Here is a 19,443-nt window from a genome sequence, read left to right on the forward strand (position 1 = left end):
GATCCTTTTTCAAATGGATTATTAATCACAGACCACCATAATCTAAATTGGAATACTACATAATATGCATGATATGATAGTGCTTTCACAGGATGGGAGCATTGCTGGCAAGGCCAGCATTTGTTGCCCATCCTTAGTTGCCCTTGAAAAGGTGGTAGTGATCCACCTTCTTGAAATGTTGCAGTCCATCTGGTGTAGGTACACCCTCAGTCCTGTTAGGAAAGAAGTTCCAGGATTTTAACCCAGTGACAGTGAAAGGTTGGCGAGATAATTCCAAGTCAGGATGGCGTGTGTCTTGGAGGAGAACTTACAGATGGTGGTGTTCCCATTTGTGTGCTGCCCTTCTCCTTCTAGGTGGTATGTCATGGGTATGGAAGATGGTGTTGAAGAAGCCTTGGTGAGTTGCTGCAGTGCATCCTGTTGATGGTACATACTGCTGCCCATGTGCGCCAGTAGTGAAGGGAGTGAATGCTTGTGGATGGGGTGCCAATCAAGCGAGTTGCTTTGTCCTGGATGATGTTGTGCTTTTGAGTGTTATTGGAGCTGCACTCATCCGGACAGTAGAGAGTATTCCATTCTTGACTTGTACCTTGTAAATGGTGATCAGGCTTTGAGGAGTCAGGAGGTGAATGACTCACCACAGAATTCCCAGCGTCTGACCTCTTGTAGCCACATTATTTATATGGCTGGTTCAGTTCAGTTTCTAGTCAATGGTAAGGCCCAGGGTGTTGGTAGTGGGAGATTCATCGACAGTAATGCTGTTGAATGTCAAGGAGAGATTCAATTCTCTCTTGTTGGAGATAATCATTGCCTGGTACCTGCATGGCATGAATGTTACTTGTTACTTATCATTCCAATTGTGAATGTAGTCCAGGTCTTGCTGCATATGGACACGGACTGCTTCAGTATATGAGGAATCGCAAACATTGTGCAATCATCAGCGAACATCTCGACTGGTTGGAGTCATACCTGGCTCAAAGGAGGATAGTTGTGGTTGTTGGAGGTCAATCATTTTAGTCCCAGGACAGCACTGCAGGAGTTCCTCAGGGTAGTGTCCTAGGTTGACATCTTATTTTTAGGTATGCCTGGTGCTGCTCCTGGCATGCCCTCCTGCATTCTTCATTGAACCAGGATTGATCTCCCCAGTTTGATGGTAATGGTAGAGTGGGGGATATCCCAGGCCATGAGGTTACTGATTATGGTTGAATACAATTCTACTGCTGCTGATGGCAGCACCTCATGGATGCTGAGTTTTGAGCTGCTAGACCTGTTCGAAATCTATCCATTTAACAAGGTGGCAGTGCCACACAACACGATGGAGGGTATCCTCAATGTGACGACAGGACTTTGCCTCCACAAGGACTGTTTGCAGTGGTCACTCCTACCAATACTGTCATGACAGGTAGATGGGTGAGAATGAGGTCAAGTGGGTTTTTCTTTTCTGCTGGCTCCTCACCACCTGCCGAAGACCCAGTCTAGTAATTGTGTGCTTTAGGACTTGGCCAACTGGTCCATAGTGGTGCTATCAAGCCACTCTTGGTGATGAACGTTGAAGTTCCCCACCCAGAGTACATTCTGTGCCCTTGCCATTTCTTCCAATTGATGTTCAACATGGAGAAGTCCTGACTCATCAGTTAAGGGGGTGGTGGTGGTCAGTAGGTGATAATCAGCAGGAGGTTTCCTTGCCCTGTTTGACCTGATGCCATGAGACTTCATAGGGTCTGGAATAAATGTTGAGGACCCCCAGGGAAACTCCCTCCCACTATATACCACTGCCACCACCTCTGGTGAGACTGTCCTGCTGGTGGGACAGGGCACACGCAGGGATGGTGATGGTGGTGTCTGGGACATAGCCATACTCATGGAAGCATACCTCACAGGCAATGTCAGGCGGTTGCCTGACCAGTCTGTGGGACAACTCTCCCACTTTGGCATAGGCCACTGGATCTTAGTAAGGACGACTTTGCAGGGTTGGCAGCACTGGGTTTGCCATTTTTATCTCTGGTGCCTAGTTGGATTTTTGATTTTGAAGCAGTTTGAACTGAGTGGCTTGCTAGGCCATCTGAGAGGGCCTTTAAGAGTATTGCTGTGGATGTGGAGTCACATGTAGGCCAGACCAGGTAAGGATGGCAGATTTCCTTCCCTGAAGGATATTAGTAAACCAAATGGCTTTTTACAACAATCGATGATGGTTTCATGGTCGCTATTACTGAGACTAGCTTTTAATTACAGATTTATTAAACAAATTTAAATTCTACCAGCTGCCATGGTGAGATTGGAACCAGTGTCCCCAGAGCGTTAGCCAAGGCCTCTGGATTATTAGTCTAGTGATATTACCCCTATACTATCATCTCCCCCAAAGAATGCTTACTAATGTTTTTAAGAAAACAGGTATTTACTCACTGATATCAGTGAGATGTGTGTGCCTGCTTCTCATTGTACAATATGTATTACTTAAATATTTTTTAAAATCCCTCTCTTCAGCAAGGCTGAAATCACCTGGCACCAATCTCCAGCCTTGGTAACCATGGGTCTACCTGATGATCTTTGTGCCACTCTCAGCATTCCTCCATGTGCACTCCTGTCCTAGCTGAAACAACCAATCTACTCTCCACTGCACATTTTAATGCAAGAACAAAGAAAATTGGATAGCTGGAGGCCATATGGCCCCTTGAGCCTGCTCCGCCATTCAGTGTGCTTATGTTTGACTTTCAGCCTGGACTCCACTTCCCACCTGTTCCCCGTTTATCTCAATTCCCTGACAGACTAAAAATCTGTCTGTCTTAGCCTTTAATATGTTCAACAAAAGGACATCCATAACCTTCCGGGATAGAGAATTCCAAAGATTTGCAACCCTTTGAGTGAAGGACTTTCTCATCCTAATCCTAAATGATTGGTCCCTTATCCTGAAGCTGTGCCACCATGTCCTAGATTCCCCAGTCAGGGGAAACAACCTCTCAGTGTCGACCCTTGGAACATGCCTTGTATTTTCCAATGAAATCACCTCTCATTTTTCTAAACTCCAGAGGATATAGCATTTACTCAGCCTCTCATCATAGGACACCCCTCTCATCCCAGGAGCCAATCTTGTGAATCTTTGCTAAACTGCCTCCAAGACAAATATATCCTTCTTTAGATAAGGGGACTAAAACTGCCCATACTACTCCAGGTGGGGTCTCACCAAAACCCTTTACAGTTATATTAAGCCTTACTTATTCTTGTACTCCAATCCCCTTGCAGTAAAGACCAACAGGCTATTTGCCTTCCCAATTGCAGTACCTGCATGCCAACTTACTCTGTTCCTTATACAAATATACCCAAGTATCTCTGAACAACAACATTTACATGTCTCAAACCTTTTAAAAAACAATCAGTTGTGTAGGCCCTACACTCTGTAATTTCCTTCCTAAACCCCTCTACACCACTTTCCTCCTTTAAGACACTCCTTAAAGCCTACTCTTTGACCAAACTTCTGGGCATCTTTGCTAATATCTCCTAATGTGGCTCAGTGTCATATTTTGTTTTATAATACCCCTGTGAAGCACCTTGGGACATTTTATTATGTTATAAGTGTTATATCAGTGCCACACAACAGACTTGTGGGCAAATTCTAGGTCATGGAATAAAAGGGAAAGCAGGCACTTGGATAAGAAATTGGCTGAGTGACAGGAAACAAAGTAGTGATAAATGGTTGTTTTTCAGATTGGAGGAAGGTTTGTGGTGGAGTTCCTCAGGAGTCAGTGTTGGGACCCTTGCTCTTCCTGATATATATTAATGACCTCGACTGTAGTGTGCAGGGCATGATTTCAAAATTTGCAGATGATACGAAGATTGGAAATGTTGTCAACTGTGATGGGGATAGTCTTGAACTTCAAAAGGACATAGAAACATTGGTAAATTGGGCAGATGAAGTTCAATGCGGAGAAGTGTGAGGTGTTTCGTTTTTGCAGGAAAGATATGGTGTACAGCATAAAATAAAGGAAGAACCTCTAACGGAGGCGCATGAACAGAGGGACCTTGGTGTATATGTACATTGGTCATTGAAGATGGCAGGACATGTTGAGAGAGCAGTTAATAAAGCATATAGTAGCTTAGGTATTATTGATTGGGGCATTGAGTACAAGAGTAAGGAGGTCATGTTGAACTTGTATATGACACTAGTTAGGCCTCATCTGGAATACTGCGTCCAGTCCTGGGTGCTATACTTGAGGAAGGATTGAAGGCATTGGAGAGAGTACAGAGGAATGATTCTCGGGATGAAGAACAGTAGCTATGAGAATAGATTGGAGAGGTTGGGACTGTTTTCCTTGGAGAAAAGAAGGCTGAGAGGAGACTTGATAGAGGTATTCAAGATCCTGAGGGGTATGGACAGGGTAAGTAGTGAGAAACTGTTCCAACTCAAGAGAACATAAAGAACTAGAGGACACAGATTCAAAATAATTGGCAAAAGGAGTAAATGTGATGTGAGGAAAATTTTTTCACCCAGAGGATCATTGGAGTCTGGAACAAACTTTGTGGATGGGCGGTGGAGGCAGGTTTGATCGAGGTGTTCAAAAGGGAATTGGATTGCTACCTGAAAAGAGAGAATGTGCAAGATTACAGGGATAAGGCAAGGGAATGGGACAAGGTGAAATGCTCTTTCAGAGAGCCAGTGCAGACTCAATGGGCCGAATGGCCTCCTGCACTGTAACGATACTGTGATAAATACAAGTAGTTATACATCAGCCCAGAATTCCTTGAGAGGAATTAGTGTGTGAACAATGAACATCATTATTAATGTGTAAATCAGTCAGCGACTTAGTGAGGAAGAGATAGCCCGCGAATTGTGAATCGTCACAACTTGCTGGACAATTTGAACTACTCTGCCATTTTTTAATTTTTAAAAATTCTTTTTTGGATATGAGCATTGCTAGCAAGGCCAGCATTTGTTGTCCATCCCAATTGTCCTTGAGACGGTTCCAGTGAGCTACCACCTTGACCACTGCAATCCAGGTAGTGTAGATACACCTACAATGCTTTTAGGCTCTGAGAAAACAGTATCTCACCTTTAATCTCCCTGTGTTATGATATTGCATTTGCACATTAAACTCACCAGAGAAAGCTATGTCTGGTAATTGATAGCATAAATACCCTTTTTAACATTGTGATAATTGGTGATGAATGATAAATCAACCTCTCTGACTCAGAAAGTGAACGGTTAAAAGTGTGAAGTCTCATTCCTTCGGGTAATGAACTGTGGCTGGAGATTTCAAAACGGTCAGCTATTTCTATAAAAATCCTACTTTTTCTTCCTATCTCGTTTTTCTCTATTAATGCTATCTTTCTTTCCCTTTCTAACTTTTTCTTTCTATATCTGATTCAGCATTGAACTCACCTACTTCCTCTCAGTCCTTTCCCTGTTTACTTATCTCATTGGTTAAAGAGATGCACGGTTTGGCCCCTTGTTCACAAAGGTCCCAGATGCCCTGTTGCCATTATTGCTTATTATCAGTTCGCACTTCCTGCGACTCTCATGGGCGGAAATATCTTGAGCTGAAGAGCATAGGAACAAGTCTAACTAACAGGGCACACTGTTAGATGTCCCCCTTTAAGAAAATTCTGGGTCAATGTCATTTTCATTATGCCTCATTAGTACTTTAATCTCAGCATCCTCCTGAATGTTGCACAAAACATTGTCATTAATCCAATTTTTGCTTATTTTGTTAACTCTGTTTTCTGAGGCACCAAGACAAAAGTCTCTAATTTTGCTTCATTGATTTCTAACTGCACAGAAGCTTCTTATTCTGCCAGTTCACAGTCACTGTGAAGTTTAATTAAAGTGTACTTAGTTTCCCCTCGATTCCCAACATCAACTGGTTACTACATGGCACATTTCCTGAATGTTTATAGCTTACAATGCACTCTGGTTGCTGTGCATTTCTAGTTAACGATAGCAAGATTTTTAACTGCCTTGTAGTTTCTTGGGAAAAAGTAGAGTGATGGGACTATGTTCCTAAACTAAATGCTTCCTTAAATACTTCTTGAGCAATTTAACTTGTGCCCTGAGGCAGTAAACATTCTGTCACATTAGGGACTAAATTACTTTTTGTGTAATTATATAAAAAAAACTTGTATTGAGAATTTTTTTTAAAGAATACTACATATAATGGTAAAATAATTACTGCGGTTTAAGTGACAATTACATGTTCTCATCATGCCAACATACGTACTTTGCTCTTAGTGTAGCAAAAGTTATCTACTGAATGTTATACAAAATATTGGTATTGATCAGAGTACAAAGTGTAAATGTATCTGACATAACCTTGTTTCTTTTGGTTGTATATACTTCTGCCCTTCTACATTGATATAGTGTGAATTCACATCTGTAAATGTAATAGGATCATAAAAAAACATTTAATTTGAAAATCACAATGATGCACTGCATGAACTTGCCAAGGTTGCTTAGACAGAACCTTCTAAACCCATGACCTCGACCATCTAGAAGGACAGGGGCAGCAGATTCATGGAAACGCCACCACCTGGAAGTTTCCCTCCAAGCCACTCCCCATCCTGACCTGGAACTATATCGCCCTTCATTCACTGTCACTGGATCAAAATTCTGGAACTCCCTCCCTAACAGCACTGTGGGTGTACCTACACCACATGGACTGCACTGGTTCAAGAAGGCAGCTCACCACCACCTTCTCAAGGGCAATTAGGGATGGGCAACAAATGCTGGCCTAGCCAGTGAAGCCTACGTCCCAAGAATGAATTTTAAAACGTTTATTCGGTGCACAGGACCTTGAACTCCATGCACAAGGGCTGGGATTTCTGTGTTCCTGAACATGAACCATATCATTGTCTGTTTTCACCACAGCTAGAATTAGATACTGGTTGTTCCACTACATTGTTTATTGAGTCTGTGAATAACTTTTGAAAGAGAGAAATTTCTCTTTCCCCCTCACGTTTTCATTCAAGGAGGTAATTTTGACTTTGTGATAGTGTAAAATTGGTGACAGCAAATTGGCTGCCCATTTCACACCTCCCCAAATTTTATTCCTGTTGATTTCAGTTGAAATAATAATTGGGAGTGATGAAAAACAAGCTGGTGCTTTCCTATCACTTGTTTCACATTATCAAACAAAGCCGAGGTTTACCTGACTGAATTTGATGGAAGATGTTACACCTGTGCACAACGTCAGTGGTAACTGGGTTATCTCAAAGCATTGTGTTGCGCAACAAAATTTATCCTATTCCCAAACTGGAAGTAGATGGGAAACTACATTTTTTTTATTAATCTTTACAGTGACAGTGAATTGTCATGGAAAAAGAAGCTTCTGGATAGTTAAAAATCAATGAAAGTGAGCTAAAGAGCCCTCTTGTGTAGGTGGTTCGGAGGGTAGAGCTACACAGGTGGATAGATGCCTGATAAATGTACGTTTAAAAATGAACAATGCAGAAATGGTTGTGGGGCTCATCTCTTACTGATGAGTGATTTTTTACTGTCATTTGTTGCTGTTGCTCATTCAGCTGCAACACAACAACAACATTATAACTTTAACACTTTAATGTAACAAAGTGCTTCAGGGTGCCTCACCAAGTCATAAAGAAAGCTCTCTCAAACAACAATCAGACAACTGAACAAATCATTTGTTATGGGTCTTGGTTGAATGTTGGCCAGGACACCAGGAAAAACCACTCGGTCTTTAAATTGTGTTATGAGATCTTTTAAAGCCCATCTGCAAGGGCAGAAAGGGCCTTGCCCTAACATCTCATTGAAAAGATGGCATGGTCACAGAACTGCACTGAAATGTTAGCCAGATTATGGACTTGTCACATACAGCATCCTCCAACTTCCAAGGATAGCCTCAATCCTATTTTCTGCAGCCTGCTCATTGTCAATAAGGAAAAAATTCACTCTGGTTTCCATCAAAAAATGTTGAAAGGACTTGTGGTAAATCAGGGATCTTGTAATTTTGGCTTGTAACTGTAGGGAGCATGCAAATGCATTAATGTGACAGCTAGACAGATCACCATAGGAAATAATTAATTTATTTTGATACTAGAAATATTGTATATTAATTAAATTGTGATATTTGTTGTTTACGAAGGGAGAATTAGAAATTGAAGACACAAAGGGTTACTTAAAACAAAATCATTTTTAAACTTCTGAAAGCTGATTAAATAGATAAACTTGAGCCAGAAATGGCACTAATAAATTGTACCAATAAATTGACAACAGGCCTCTGAGGTTAATTTATTGGTCATTTATATACAATATAAAATAAGGCCTTTTAAGGCCGAGTAAATGGAGTGCCATTTGTCTGATGTGCTTAAATTGTTTTTCTGCATAATTGTTGTATACTCTTCTTATCAAAAACATTCCAATAAATAATGGAAAACCAAAGAGTGTTATGGAAATGAGAACGGGCTGAACCATATTCCACCTTTCTGGAATGACTTATGAAGCATATTCAGCAATGGTCTAGGTAATTGATCAGCTTGTGCTGTAGAGCCAATTACAAGCATTCTTGGCACCCATTGTTTGCTGGCGACTATTAACTTTGTCATTGATGTTGACTTAATGTATTGTTCCACTATCATATCACGAAATAAATATTTTTCACTGGATAGCACAATAGTTTGTCCATTGAAGAAAATGTGAGCTTTGTTAAAGCAAAATAAAGATTTGCATTTATATAGCACCACCCATAACCTCAGGAGATCCCAAAGCTCTTTACGGCCAATTAAGAACCTCTGGTGTGTAGTTAATGTTGTAATGTATGCTAATGAAACTAATTTGTGGATAACAAAACTCCACACAGAGCAATGTGACTGTGACCTTTTTTTTTAGTGATGTTGCTTGATGGATAAATATTGGTCAGGGCGCCAGAGCAAACTTCTTTGTCAAATAGTGGCATGGGATATTTTATGTCCACCCGAGAGGGCAGAAGACACATATTTATTTGTGTTATATTTAAGGTTAGTTTTTATCGTTAAACTTTTAATTTTTGATTGAATTGATTACCTTGGTTTTTGTGAAGTAGGAATATTCAATTAATTTCAAAAGGGTCACAATCAGTGAGCTGTGGTACAATCATGGTGTGTGTTTGCATTGAGTCTACTCATAAATTAGTATCAAGTACATATTTTTATGCTGATATGATGAGTAGGTGTATTTCCCATTTGTGTAATTCACGATAATTTAGATGTGAAAGCATTAAGTGTTAACCCCTCAGTCTGCAGTCACTGTACCATTCATTTCCTCTAGTTCAGGATTGTAGGAAGCAGACTAGCAATCATCAAGTTGCTTTATGACGATCAATGTAGTCTCGACAGTCAAGTTTATGCAGGCAGATCAAATCCTCCCTTCGCCTCCCCCGCAACAAGCAGATACCTTCGTAGGAAAAATGTCTATGTTTGGCTAACATTTCAACATAGCCATCATAGAAACTGAAGGTAGAAAATGCTTCTTTCCTTCAACTCCAGTTAAAAATGTAGGCCTTTATTTAGTTGTTTGTTTGATTCAATAGCTAATGCTTCTTACTAGAAGTCACTATTTCTCTGTTAACTCTACCCAGGATAGATGTGCAATGTTTCCCACATTGACAGCACAAGAAAGAAAGAGACTTGCATTCAAATAACACTTTTCACCTCAGGACAACCCAAAGTGCTTTAAAGTGTAATCATAGCAACCAGTTTGTTCACAGCAAGGTCCACGCAATATGATAAAGACTAGATAGGGATGTTGACAGAAGGACAAATACCGACCAGAACACAAGGGAGAACACCTCTGCTCTTCTTCAAAGGGCAGATAGAATCTTGATTTAATGTTTCATCTGAAAGACAGCACCTCTAGCATTATTGATAACTTAACTGTCAAGACTACATTGATCCTCATAAAGCAATTAGGTGACCAACGTGCTTTTTTCAAAAGCAGCAATATAATTCAATTTATAGCACAAATCCATCAGTGCAATTTTTTTTGGGAAAAACGTACATTTAATTGACATTATATGATGCACTGAAGAGTCAGTCCAAATTTTGAGTAGGACATAAACTCTGCTATCACTGAACTGCAGATGACCTCTCTGAGGACTGGTTCAGCTTGATTTTGTTAATTTATGAGCTGTAATCATTGCAGGGCCTGGAGGACAGTTTTTCTTTCCAATTAATCTCCTGCTTTTTCAGAGCATCTCCTGCTTCCTCAGTTGAGATCAGCTACCTCAGCGAGGACTGAAAATCACACCTGATACCTTCAGTGGCTTTGTGTTCCACTTGGTAGTGCCTTTGCTCACTGCACCACTGCAGGACTTCAGGGAGATATCTCTATCCATAGATTAGAATTTATCAAACGTATTGACCAATTTTCACTTCCGTTGATGAGATATTTTGTAGCCCTGCCGCCACACAGGAACATTACACATGCCCACTCAGCACCCACTCTGTCTGCTGGAACAAGCATGGTGACATGTTTGTTATGCGCCCGTTATCCGCCTCTTCTCGCCAGCCGCTTGCTGCCTCCCAAACCCTCATTGCCTCCTGCTCGCCACCCACTCCTGAGCGCTCACTACCCTCTCCTGGGCTCTCACTGCTCCACTCATCACACCCCCCTCCCCCAGCCTCTCACCACCCTTCTCTCCTAGCCCCTCACCACCCCTACTCCCAGCCCATTGCTGTCCTTCTCCTGACCCCTGATTGCCACTTTGTTTGCTTGCGGGGGGAGGGAGGGCTCGGAAGAGGGGCTGCAAAGGGTTGAGAGTTGGGTAGCAAGCATGGTGGCGTGGGATGTGTCAAGGGCACCAGGAGGGAGGCAGCAAGCGGTTTGGAGAGGGGTCGTGATAGAGGGGTCTGAGGAAGGCAGAGAGTGGATGGTGAGGGATCATAAGGGAAGTGGTAAGTGAGGTGGTGAGGGGTTGGGAGGAAGGCCGCAAAAGGGGTGGTGACTGGCATGGACAACAGGCACATAACGACAATGTCAGCAGTGGGAGAAATCTCGCATGCACCGATAGAAGGAGTGGATGCTGAGTGGGTGAGCATAGCTGTCCCAGTGTGTTGGCAGCAAATGCAGCCATTTGTAAAGAGACAAATGAGGTTGCTCTCCCATGTACATTGTACCACAAAGTGGGTCTTTGTTGTTGGAATGTCTGCATGATTCTCTGCCAAGACTCTATCTGTTGCTCATCAGAAGAAACTGCAGGTCATTTGGCAGCTAGGATACACATACAAATAGCATAAAAGATGACATCGGTATACACATACGTAGGGGAGATATGCGTGCTTTTCTTGGCTGCTGCATCAATTTTCGATTTTGGATAGATACCAGCTCTTCTTTCACTGAAATCACTTCTAGTCTCAAATAGCAGATTTTTCATACCTTTGTTGTTCTGTGACGTACTGGCTGTTACATAGTGGCAAGCTACAGTATGCTTTGCCCAGTGGCCTGCATATATGTGTCATATGTCTACTGATTATGTTGCACAAACATTCACCTTGATAATATCATGACAAACATTGCTATCAGTGTGAAATGGATCTTTCTGATGACTGTAGAGGTGCAGGCAGTTTGTTAAGGAAATCACATGATAGATTTACACCAGCTAATGTTGGAGCAAGCCTTTGACTTAGTAGTAGTATTCCCACCTCAGAGTCTCAAGGTGCAGGGTTTGAACCACTCTCCAGCAGTCCTAGCGAGTGAAGGCAAGTGCGCCACTGAATTTTGGGTTGACAACAAGCTAGGGATGCTCTTGTCTGCTTGATGAAGTTGGCTCCTCTTCTTCAAAGGCGACAGCCCCAAAATCTCTCCTGCCATACAAGATTAACCACCCCATTAACTATTTTAATGATGGCTATGGCCGTTAAAGGTGTGATCACTTTATGGCCTGTCTGCCTGTTAATCATTCTGCTCCCTCACACTAAGGGAAGAGTTGGAAATATGAAAATAACAACCAGCTAAAGTAGGTTTGAAGTTCAGAACATTGCAAGCCCTCTCTTTTCATAGTAACTCTCCTGTTGGATGATAATCTGAATCAGACAGGTAATCAGGATTGTTGTAGCGATTCCACCAAAAGTCATTACGAGTGGCATATGGAGCCCAGTAGTGTCCAGTACAGAAAGTAATGTATGTAACAAACAGATATACAACCAAGAGCCAGGATACATATACATTCCCCATTCCATTAAATAACACATAGATTGGGCTTTATTGGCTGGCTCTGCTCCACATCTACTTTCAAAAATTTTTAACCATGCTCCCTGAAAAATCCAAGGTTTTATTTAAAAAAGATTAATCTCTATCCAAATACCATAGAGAACATCAAACCATTTAATCTGGGTTAGGTAATGAGTGGCTGTACTGAAGAAAGCTCTAGATACACTAAACTGGATGATCTCCATGGACTAAAATGACCTTTTACAAACTCAACAGATTATTTGTATAAATGAGAAGATGAGCAAGATCTCCAGTGACTCACCACTGGTTCCTTATCTTTGACAAAATAAAAGTTGAAGTGCTCTTTAAAATTATCTCTGCTGGTCAAAAGATTAAAATATGATAAGACAGTACTTGGGACTGTGCTCTCAGCATTAGGAGGATATGGCTGTTTACCTTTTGAGATTGATCGGGTTTATTCAACAGTAAGGTGCACATGCTGCTTACAGAGAACATTGATTAGGAAATTGTGGGAAGTTTCTGTCCATTACTTTAAACAGACAGAAAAATCAGGCATCTCTGAGCTGCGATTTTCTGACGAGGCATTTCTGTAAATGTTGATTTGTGCTAGGAGCACCCAACCACAAAATCCACCCTTGTGTCTCGTCAATCCTTTGAAGACTAGATACTGTATTCTTTCACCTACCTCCACACGAATGGATCGTACAACAATTTCTTCTGTTGTGCCTTAAAATTGATTTTACTATTGCTGATATAAAAAAAGACCCTTCTATGTAACTTCTGAACTACCTTTCAGAAGATGAATTCCTTGCATTTTACTATGTATTTTAAAGCCTTCAGTCTGCATGGAAAATTCTTTGCATAACTGAAGTATATCAGTTACCCTGCCCCTCACACTTTTCATTGAACTATTTAACAACTTTTGGGCTTGTTTAGCATGCAGTCTATATTAATATTGCATGACTCGTTTGGTGGATGACTTTCTTCAGCAGCTCTTTGCCAATGTCTTTTTTCTTACATCTCTGGTCCTTTACTAGGGCACCTTCCTACACCAGCTATTATGCAGCAACTTCTTTCACCTTTCCATCAAGATCTAATCAAGCATCAGATGAGAGCTCACTAAACCCCACCAGGTTTGTGTTGCTTTTCTATTGTCATTTAGAACATTTTCAGTGTCTCACTTTCAGCCAAAGACAGTGAGTTCAGGGTGTTCTGTCAATTCCAGAAATGAGTTTTATATTCCAAATACCATAAGTGTCAGTAATAGGTTCAAAGGTTGATATTTTATTTGACTGCTGATTAACACTGTTCATGTAGCTAGGTACAACTACAGTCAAAAGAGGAGAGACCTGAGGTTTGTGTAGGATAAACCAGCAGGTAGTGGATAATGAACTGAATTTAGATTTTCCTTATCAAATGCCTTGGAGCAGTTCCGTTACTTAGTGTTCTTTAATGGGTTTCCTTTTGATGGCAGATTGTTTCAACAGCTTCTTATTTTCTATGGTTTTCCAGGAGCACAAGATTTGATTCTCTCCCTCCAGGGGCTTTCAAGCTCTAAGCTCTTTCTCCCTATTACTCCATTGAGCCTGTCTCAGTTCAACATGGCAGCTTGCTGAGGCAATAGCAGTAGTTAGAAGCAAAATGCACCATTTATCAGATAATCTGATGGGGAATTACAAATGTCATTATTCTTCTGACAATGTCGTTATGAGGAAATAAAATTCCTCCTGCCAACAATCTTAGCAAAAAAAAGCCACTGAATACAAAATGGTGTTTTTCTTCAGCCATTTTTCTTTCAGTAAAATTGTTGACTTCAAGACTTTCAACCCTATAATTTTTTAAAGATTTTTTAAATTCATTCACAGGATGTGGGCTTCATTGGCTAGGCCAGCATTTATTGCACATCCCTAGTTGCCCTTGATAATTCAAATGTTTTAAAGTACATTTGTCTATAAATCCATTTTTGTGGCCTGCATATCATTCAGATATGCATTTTCTAAGTGTTGGTTCATAATATTCTTAAAAAGTGTATCTCTCCACTTAAATGCTTAATTTTTTTCACCATGGTATTGTCATATTGCTAGATTAGTCAGGTCATATGTGACTGATAAATTCAATATGTACTGTATTGCTAGATTCTAAAGCTGGTGTTTAACAGTTATGGTATATCCTTGAGTTTTTCTCCTTAACATGAGGCAGGCTTTCTAAAGCCTGTGCATTGGCAGAAATAGTAATTGCTTTCCTGCATGAGAGAAAAGTAATTCTTCAGCCTTGCAACATCGCAATGATTCAGAGGATAACACCCTGATTCTGAAGTTTGGATAATGACAGGAAGTTATTTAGTCTACAGACACTGCTGACATTGGCTTATTTTCTGAATTTGGCAGAACTGGAGAGATCATTGTGGGCCTTCTCTGTGAGAACTTTGGGACATCTTAATACATTTTGTTGTCCTTTTTTTTTCAAAGGACTCCTTTTATAGCGTACCAGATTCTTAAAAAAAAATTGTTCTTCTATCTATCCGCAGCCTTGCCCCCAGAAAATTATATTCATCATTCAGTAAGCCGGATCTGCTAAACTCATCTTCAGAGGAGAAAACAATGAAAGCAGGCCCCGGAGAAAAAAGTATTTTCAAGTAAGTCACAGCAATGAAAGAGAATTTGGAGATCTGTGTTTCGTATATGAAAATTCATTTTGACATAAGAACAGAAGTGGAATAAGTGAAGTATTGGTGGAATTTTAAATATCCACATTTCTATCACCTGTCATGCAGATTCCCTGGCATAATTTTCACCTTTTGTAAGATACTGTCCCATTGCACAGCTTTTAATTAAAAAAAAACTTTTTTTATTCTTTCATGGGATGTGGACATCGCTGGCTAGGCCAGCATTTATTGCCCATCCCATATTGCCATTGAGAAGGCAGTTGTGAGTTGCCTTCTTGTCCATGTGGTGTAGGTACATCCACAGTGCTGCTAGGGAGGGAGTTCCAGGATTTTGACCCAGAAGCAGTGAAGGAACAGTTCCAAGTCAGGATGGTGTGTGGCTTGGAGTGGAACTTGCAGTTTGTGGAGTTCCCATGCATCTGATGCCCTTGTCCTTCTAAGTGGTAGAAGTTGCTGGTTTGGAAGGTGCTGTCGAAGCAGCCTTGATGAGTTACTGCAGTGCACCTTGTGTTTGGTACACACTGCTGCCACTGTGTCAGTGATGGAGGGAGTGGATATTTAAGGTGGTGTATAGGGTGCAATCAAGCAGGCTGCTTTGTCCTCGATGATGTTGAGTTTCTTGAGTGTTGTAGGAGTTGCACTCATCCAGGCAAGTAGAGAGTATTCCATCTCCTGACTTGTGCCTTGTAGATGGTGGTCAGGCTTTAGGGAGTCAGGAGGTGAGTTATTCTCCACAGAATTCCCAGCCTCTGACCTGCTCCTGCAGCCACAGTATTTATATGGCTAGTCCAGTTCAGTTTCTGGTCAATGGTAACACTCAGGATGTTGATAGTTGGGGAATTCAGCAATGCTACTGCCATTGAATGTCAAGGGGAGATGGTTACATTCTCTCTCATTGAAGATGATCATTGGCTGGCACTTGAGGCATGAATATTATTTGCCACTTAGCAGCCCAAGCCTGAATGTTGTCCAGGCCTTGCTGCATGTGGGCACAGACTGCTTTTGTACCTGAGGAGTCGCGTATGGTGCTGAACATTGCACAATCATTAGCAAACATCCCCGCATCTGACTTTATGATGGAAGGATGGTCATTGATGAAGCAGCTGAAGATGGTTGGGCCTAGGACACTACCCATAGGAACTCCTGCAGTGATGTCCTGGGTCTGAGATGATTGACCTCCAACAACCACAACCATTTCTCTTTGTGCTAACTATGACATGAGTGGAGAGTTTTTGCTCTGATTTCCATTGACTCCAGGTTTGATAGGGCAAATACTGCCTTGATGTCAAGAACACTCACTCTAACCTCACCTCTTGAGTTCAGCTCTCTTGTCTGTGTTTGGACCAAGGCAGTAATGAGGTCAGGAGCTGAGTGGCCATGGTGGAACCCAAACTGAGCATCAGTGAGCAGGTTATTGCTGAGTCAGTGCTGCTTGATAGCACTGTCACGACCCCTTCCTTGACTTTTTGATGATGATTGAGAGTAGACTGATGGGCAGGTAATTAGCCGGGTTGGATTTGTCCTGCTTTTTGTGGACAGGACAATGTGGGTAATTTTCCACATTGCTGGGTAGATGCCAATGTTGTAGCTGAACTGGAACAGCTTGGCTATGGGTGCAGTTGGTTCTGGAGCACAAGTCTTCAGTACTGTTGCCAGAATGTTGTCAGGGCCCATAGCCTTCACAGTATCAAGTGCCTTCAGCTGTTTCTTGATATATGTGGAGTGAATCGAATCAAATTGGCTGAAGATTGGCATCTGTGATGCTTCAGCCTTCTCTTTTGCACAGATCCCTTGGCTTGATGGTAATGGTAGAGTGGGGGAAATGCCAGGCCTTGAGATTACAGATTGTGGTTGTATACAATTCTGCTGCTGCTGCTGATGGCCCACAGCACCTCATTGATGCCCAGTTTTGAGTGGCTAGATCTGTTCAAAATCTATCCCATTTAGCATGGTGCCATACAACATGATGAATGCGAAGATGGGACTTCGTCTCCACAAGGACTGTGCGGTGATCACTCCTACCAACACTGTCATGGACAGATGCATCAGCGACAAGCAGACCGGTGAGGACAAGGTCAAATGGGTTTTTCCCTCTTATTGGTTCCCTCACCATCTGCCGCAGACCCGTTCTAGCAGCTATGTCCTTTCGGACTTGGCCAGCTGTCAGTAGTTGTGCTACTGAGCCACTCTTGGTGATGGACATTGAAATCATCCATCTAGAGTACATCCTGTGCCCAAGCTCAGTGCATCTTCCAAGTGGTGTTCAACATGGAGGAGTACTGATTCATCAGCTGTGGAGGGTGGGGTCAGTAGGTGGTAACCAGCAGGAGGTTTCCTTGCCCATGTGACTTCATGGGGCCTAGAGTCAATGTTGAGAACTCCCAGGGCAACTCCCTCCTGACTGTATACCACTCTGTCACCACTTCTTGTGGGTCTGTCCTGTTGGTGGGACGTAGACATATTCATGGAATCGTATCTTACAGACTATATCAGGCTACTGCTTGACTAGTTTGTGGGGCAGTTCCCAATTTTGGTACAAGCCCCCAGATATTACTAAGGTTGACATGGCTGGATTTGCCATTAATGTTTCCGGTGCCTAGGTCATTGCTAGGTGATCCGTCTGGTTTCGTTCCTTTTTGTAGACTTTGTAGCAGTTTGATGCAACTAGGTGGATTGGTAGGACATTTCAGAGGGCATTTAAGAGTCAACCACATTGTTGTGGATCTGGAGTCACATGTAGGCCAAACCAGGTAAGAATGGCAGATTTCCTTCCCTAAAGGGAGGGATAGATTTCTTTCCCTAAAGGACTTTAGTGAATCAGATAGATTTTTATGAGTTTGCAATGGTTTCATGGTCACTATTAACAAGACTAGCTTTTAATTCCAAATTTATGAATTGAATTTAAACTCCACCAGCTGCAGTGGTGGGATTCAAGCCCATATTGCAAGAGCATTAGCCTGGGCCTGTGGATTACTAGCCAAGCGACATTACCACTACTCCATCGCCTCCCCCATTAGTCTTTTTTGTCTTAGTAAATAAAGCTATAATAACATTTCTTTTGGGATGGCAGGAATGTCGTACAAGGAGAGATTGGCCGACTAGGCCTGTATTTGCTGGAGTTTAGAAAAATGAGAGGGGATCTCATTGAAACATATAACATTCTGACAAGAATGGACAGACTGGATGCAGGGATGATATTTCTTCTGGCTGGGAGGTTTAAAACAGTCTCAGGATATGGGGTAGATCATTTAGGACTGAGATAAGGAGAAACTTCTTCATTCAGAAGGTGGTGAACCTATGGAATTCTCTACCACAGAAGACTATGGAGGCCAAGTCACACAATACATTTAAGAAGGAAATAGATAAATTTCTGGACTCTAAAGGAATCAAGGGGTATGGGGAGAGCACGGGAGTACAGCATTGAGATAGAGGATCATATTGAATGGCGGAGCAGTCTTAAAGGGCTAAATGACCCCCTCCTGCTCCTGCTTTCTATGTTTCTATGTTATTTGTATTGTACTGGTGTTCTTTCCAATAATAAATTGTTATACCATGTGTTTAGGACCAAAATTCGAAGCTTATCAATTATGCAGCAAAATTCCATGAATCATCAGAGGGAACCATTCTTGTTATGAAAGATCATTGAGGCTGCACATAACATCTGTTCTGCACTATAGCTTTGTTTGCGAACACTGCTGTAATGCCTTGGTGTGTTGTACTACGTTAAAGATGCTATATAAATACAAGTTGTGTTTGTAAGGTTTCTGATTCCACACAACCTATTGTAAATTTTGTATTCTAGTTTACCATTTAATCTGCCACTGAACATTCTTGGGATTCTTTTTCTCCACTTAAATGTAGTTCATGCTTGAGTGTAGCATGTAGCTTTAAATGTTAACTTTAAGATCTATTGTCATCATTACTCTATAGTTTTAGAAGTGGATTCAGTTCTCAAAAAACCCTAAAACCCTCTCACTTGACTGGTTTCTCTGTCCTTACTTTTGCCTTCAACTTATTGTATTTCATTCTAACCTTTCATTGCTATGAATCCACAATCCTTACTAACAAGAATCAAAACCATCATTTTCATTTATTTTTTTCCCCATTCAGTTGACGACATCAGGCAGCCTTCAAAGTGGTGATTCTTGATAGCTCCCATGTTGGGCAATAAAATTGACTTAAATAGTCCAAACAATTTAGTATGAGACAATTATTTTCTTCTATAAAATGGGAAGTACTTAGAACAAAAAGTATCTAATTTCCCTTTGTAGCTTCCCTTCCCCTTACAGCATTATGCAGTCAGAAAGCCCAGTGGCTTCACAAGTATCTCAGTATACTTACTTACAGAAGTTAAAAATAAATATCCATCTCCATGTTCTGCAGTAACTAACAGCACATTTGGCTTCTTTTGTAGTCTGGTGGATCAGTGGGAGAGGGAATTTAAGTCTAAAGGAATAGGATGACTGACGCCTGTCTCAGCAATAGTATATCTGAGGGAGAGGGGCAGTGGGGTGAGTACATGGATGATTGGTGTGCAGAACTAAGAACAGGATAGGATTAAGGAAGCATAGTTCAGGGTGAGTTGGAGTTTGCACAGAGTGGACCAGTGTTGACGAAATCAAGCCTG

At 41.5% G+C, this 19,443-nt stretch overlaps 1 protein-coding gene across 2 annotated transcripts in view; it reads left to right on the plus strand.

Moving 5' to 3' along the window:
• fhod1 (formin homology 2 domain containing 1) overlaps positions 1 to 19,443 on the plus strand; it is a 343,619-nt gene that overhangs the window by 253,866 nt on the left and 70,310 nt on the right. For both annotated transcript variants that reach the window (XM_078544152.1, XM_078544153.1), the window contains exon 11: positions 14,679 to 14,786. In XM_078544152.1, the coding sequence (XP_078400278.1) occupies positions 14,679 to 14,786 (108 nt within the window). The remainder of the gene's footprint in view (positions 1 to 14,678; positions 14,787 to 19,443) is intronic.

The sequence above is a fragment of the Cetorhinus maximus genome, chromosome 6, assembly GCF_964194155.1.
Source record: "Cetorhinus maximus chromosome 6, sCetMax3.hap1.1, whole genome shotgun sequence".
NCBI classification, from domain to species: domain Eukaryota; kingdom Metazoa; phylum Chordata; class Chondrichthyes; order Lamniformes; family Cetorhinidae; genus Cetorhinus; species Cetorhinus maximus.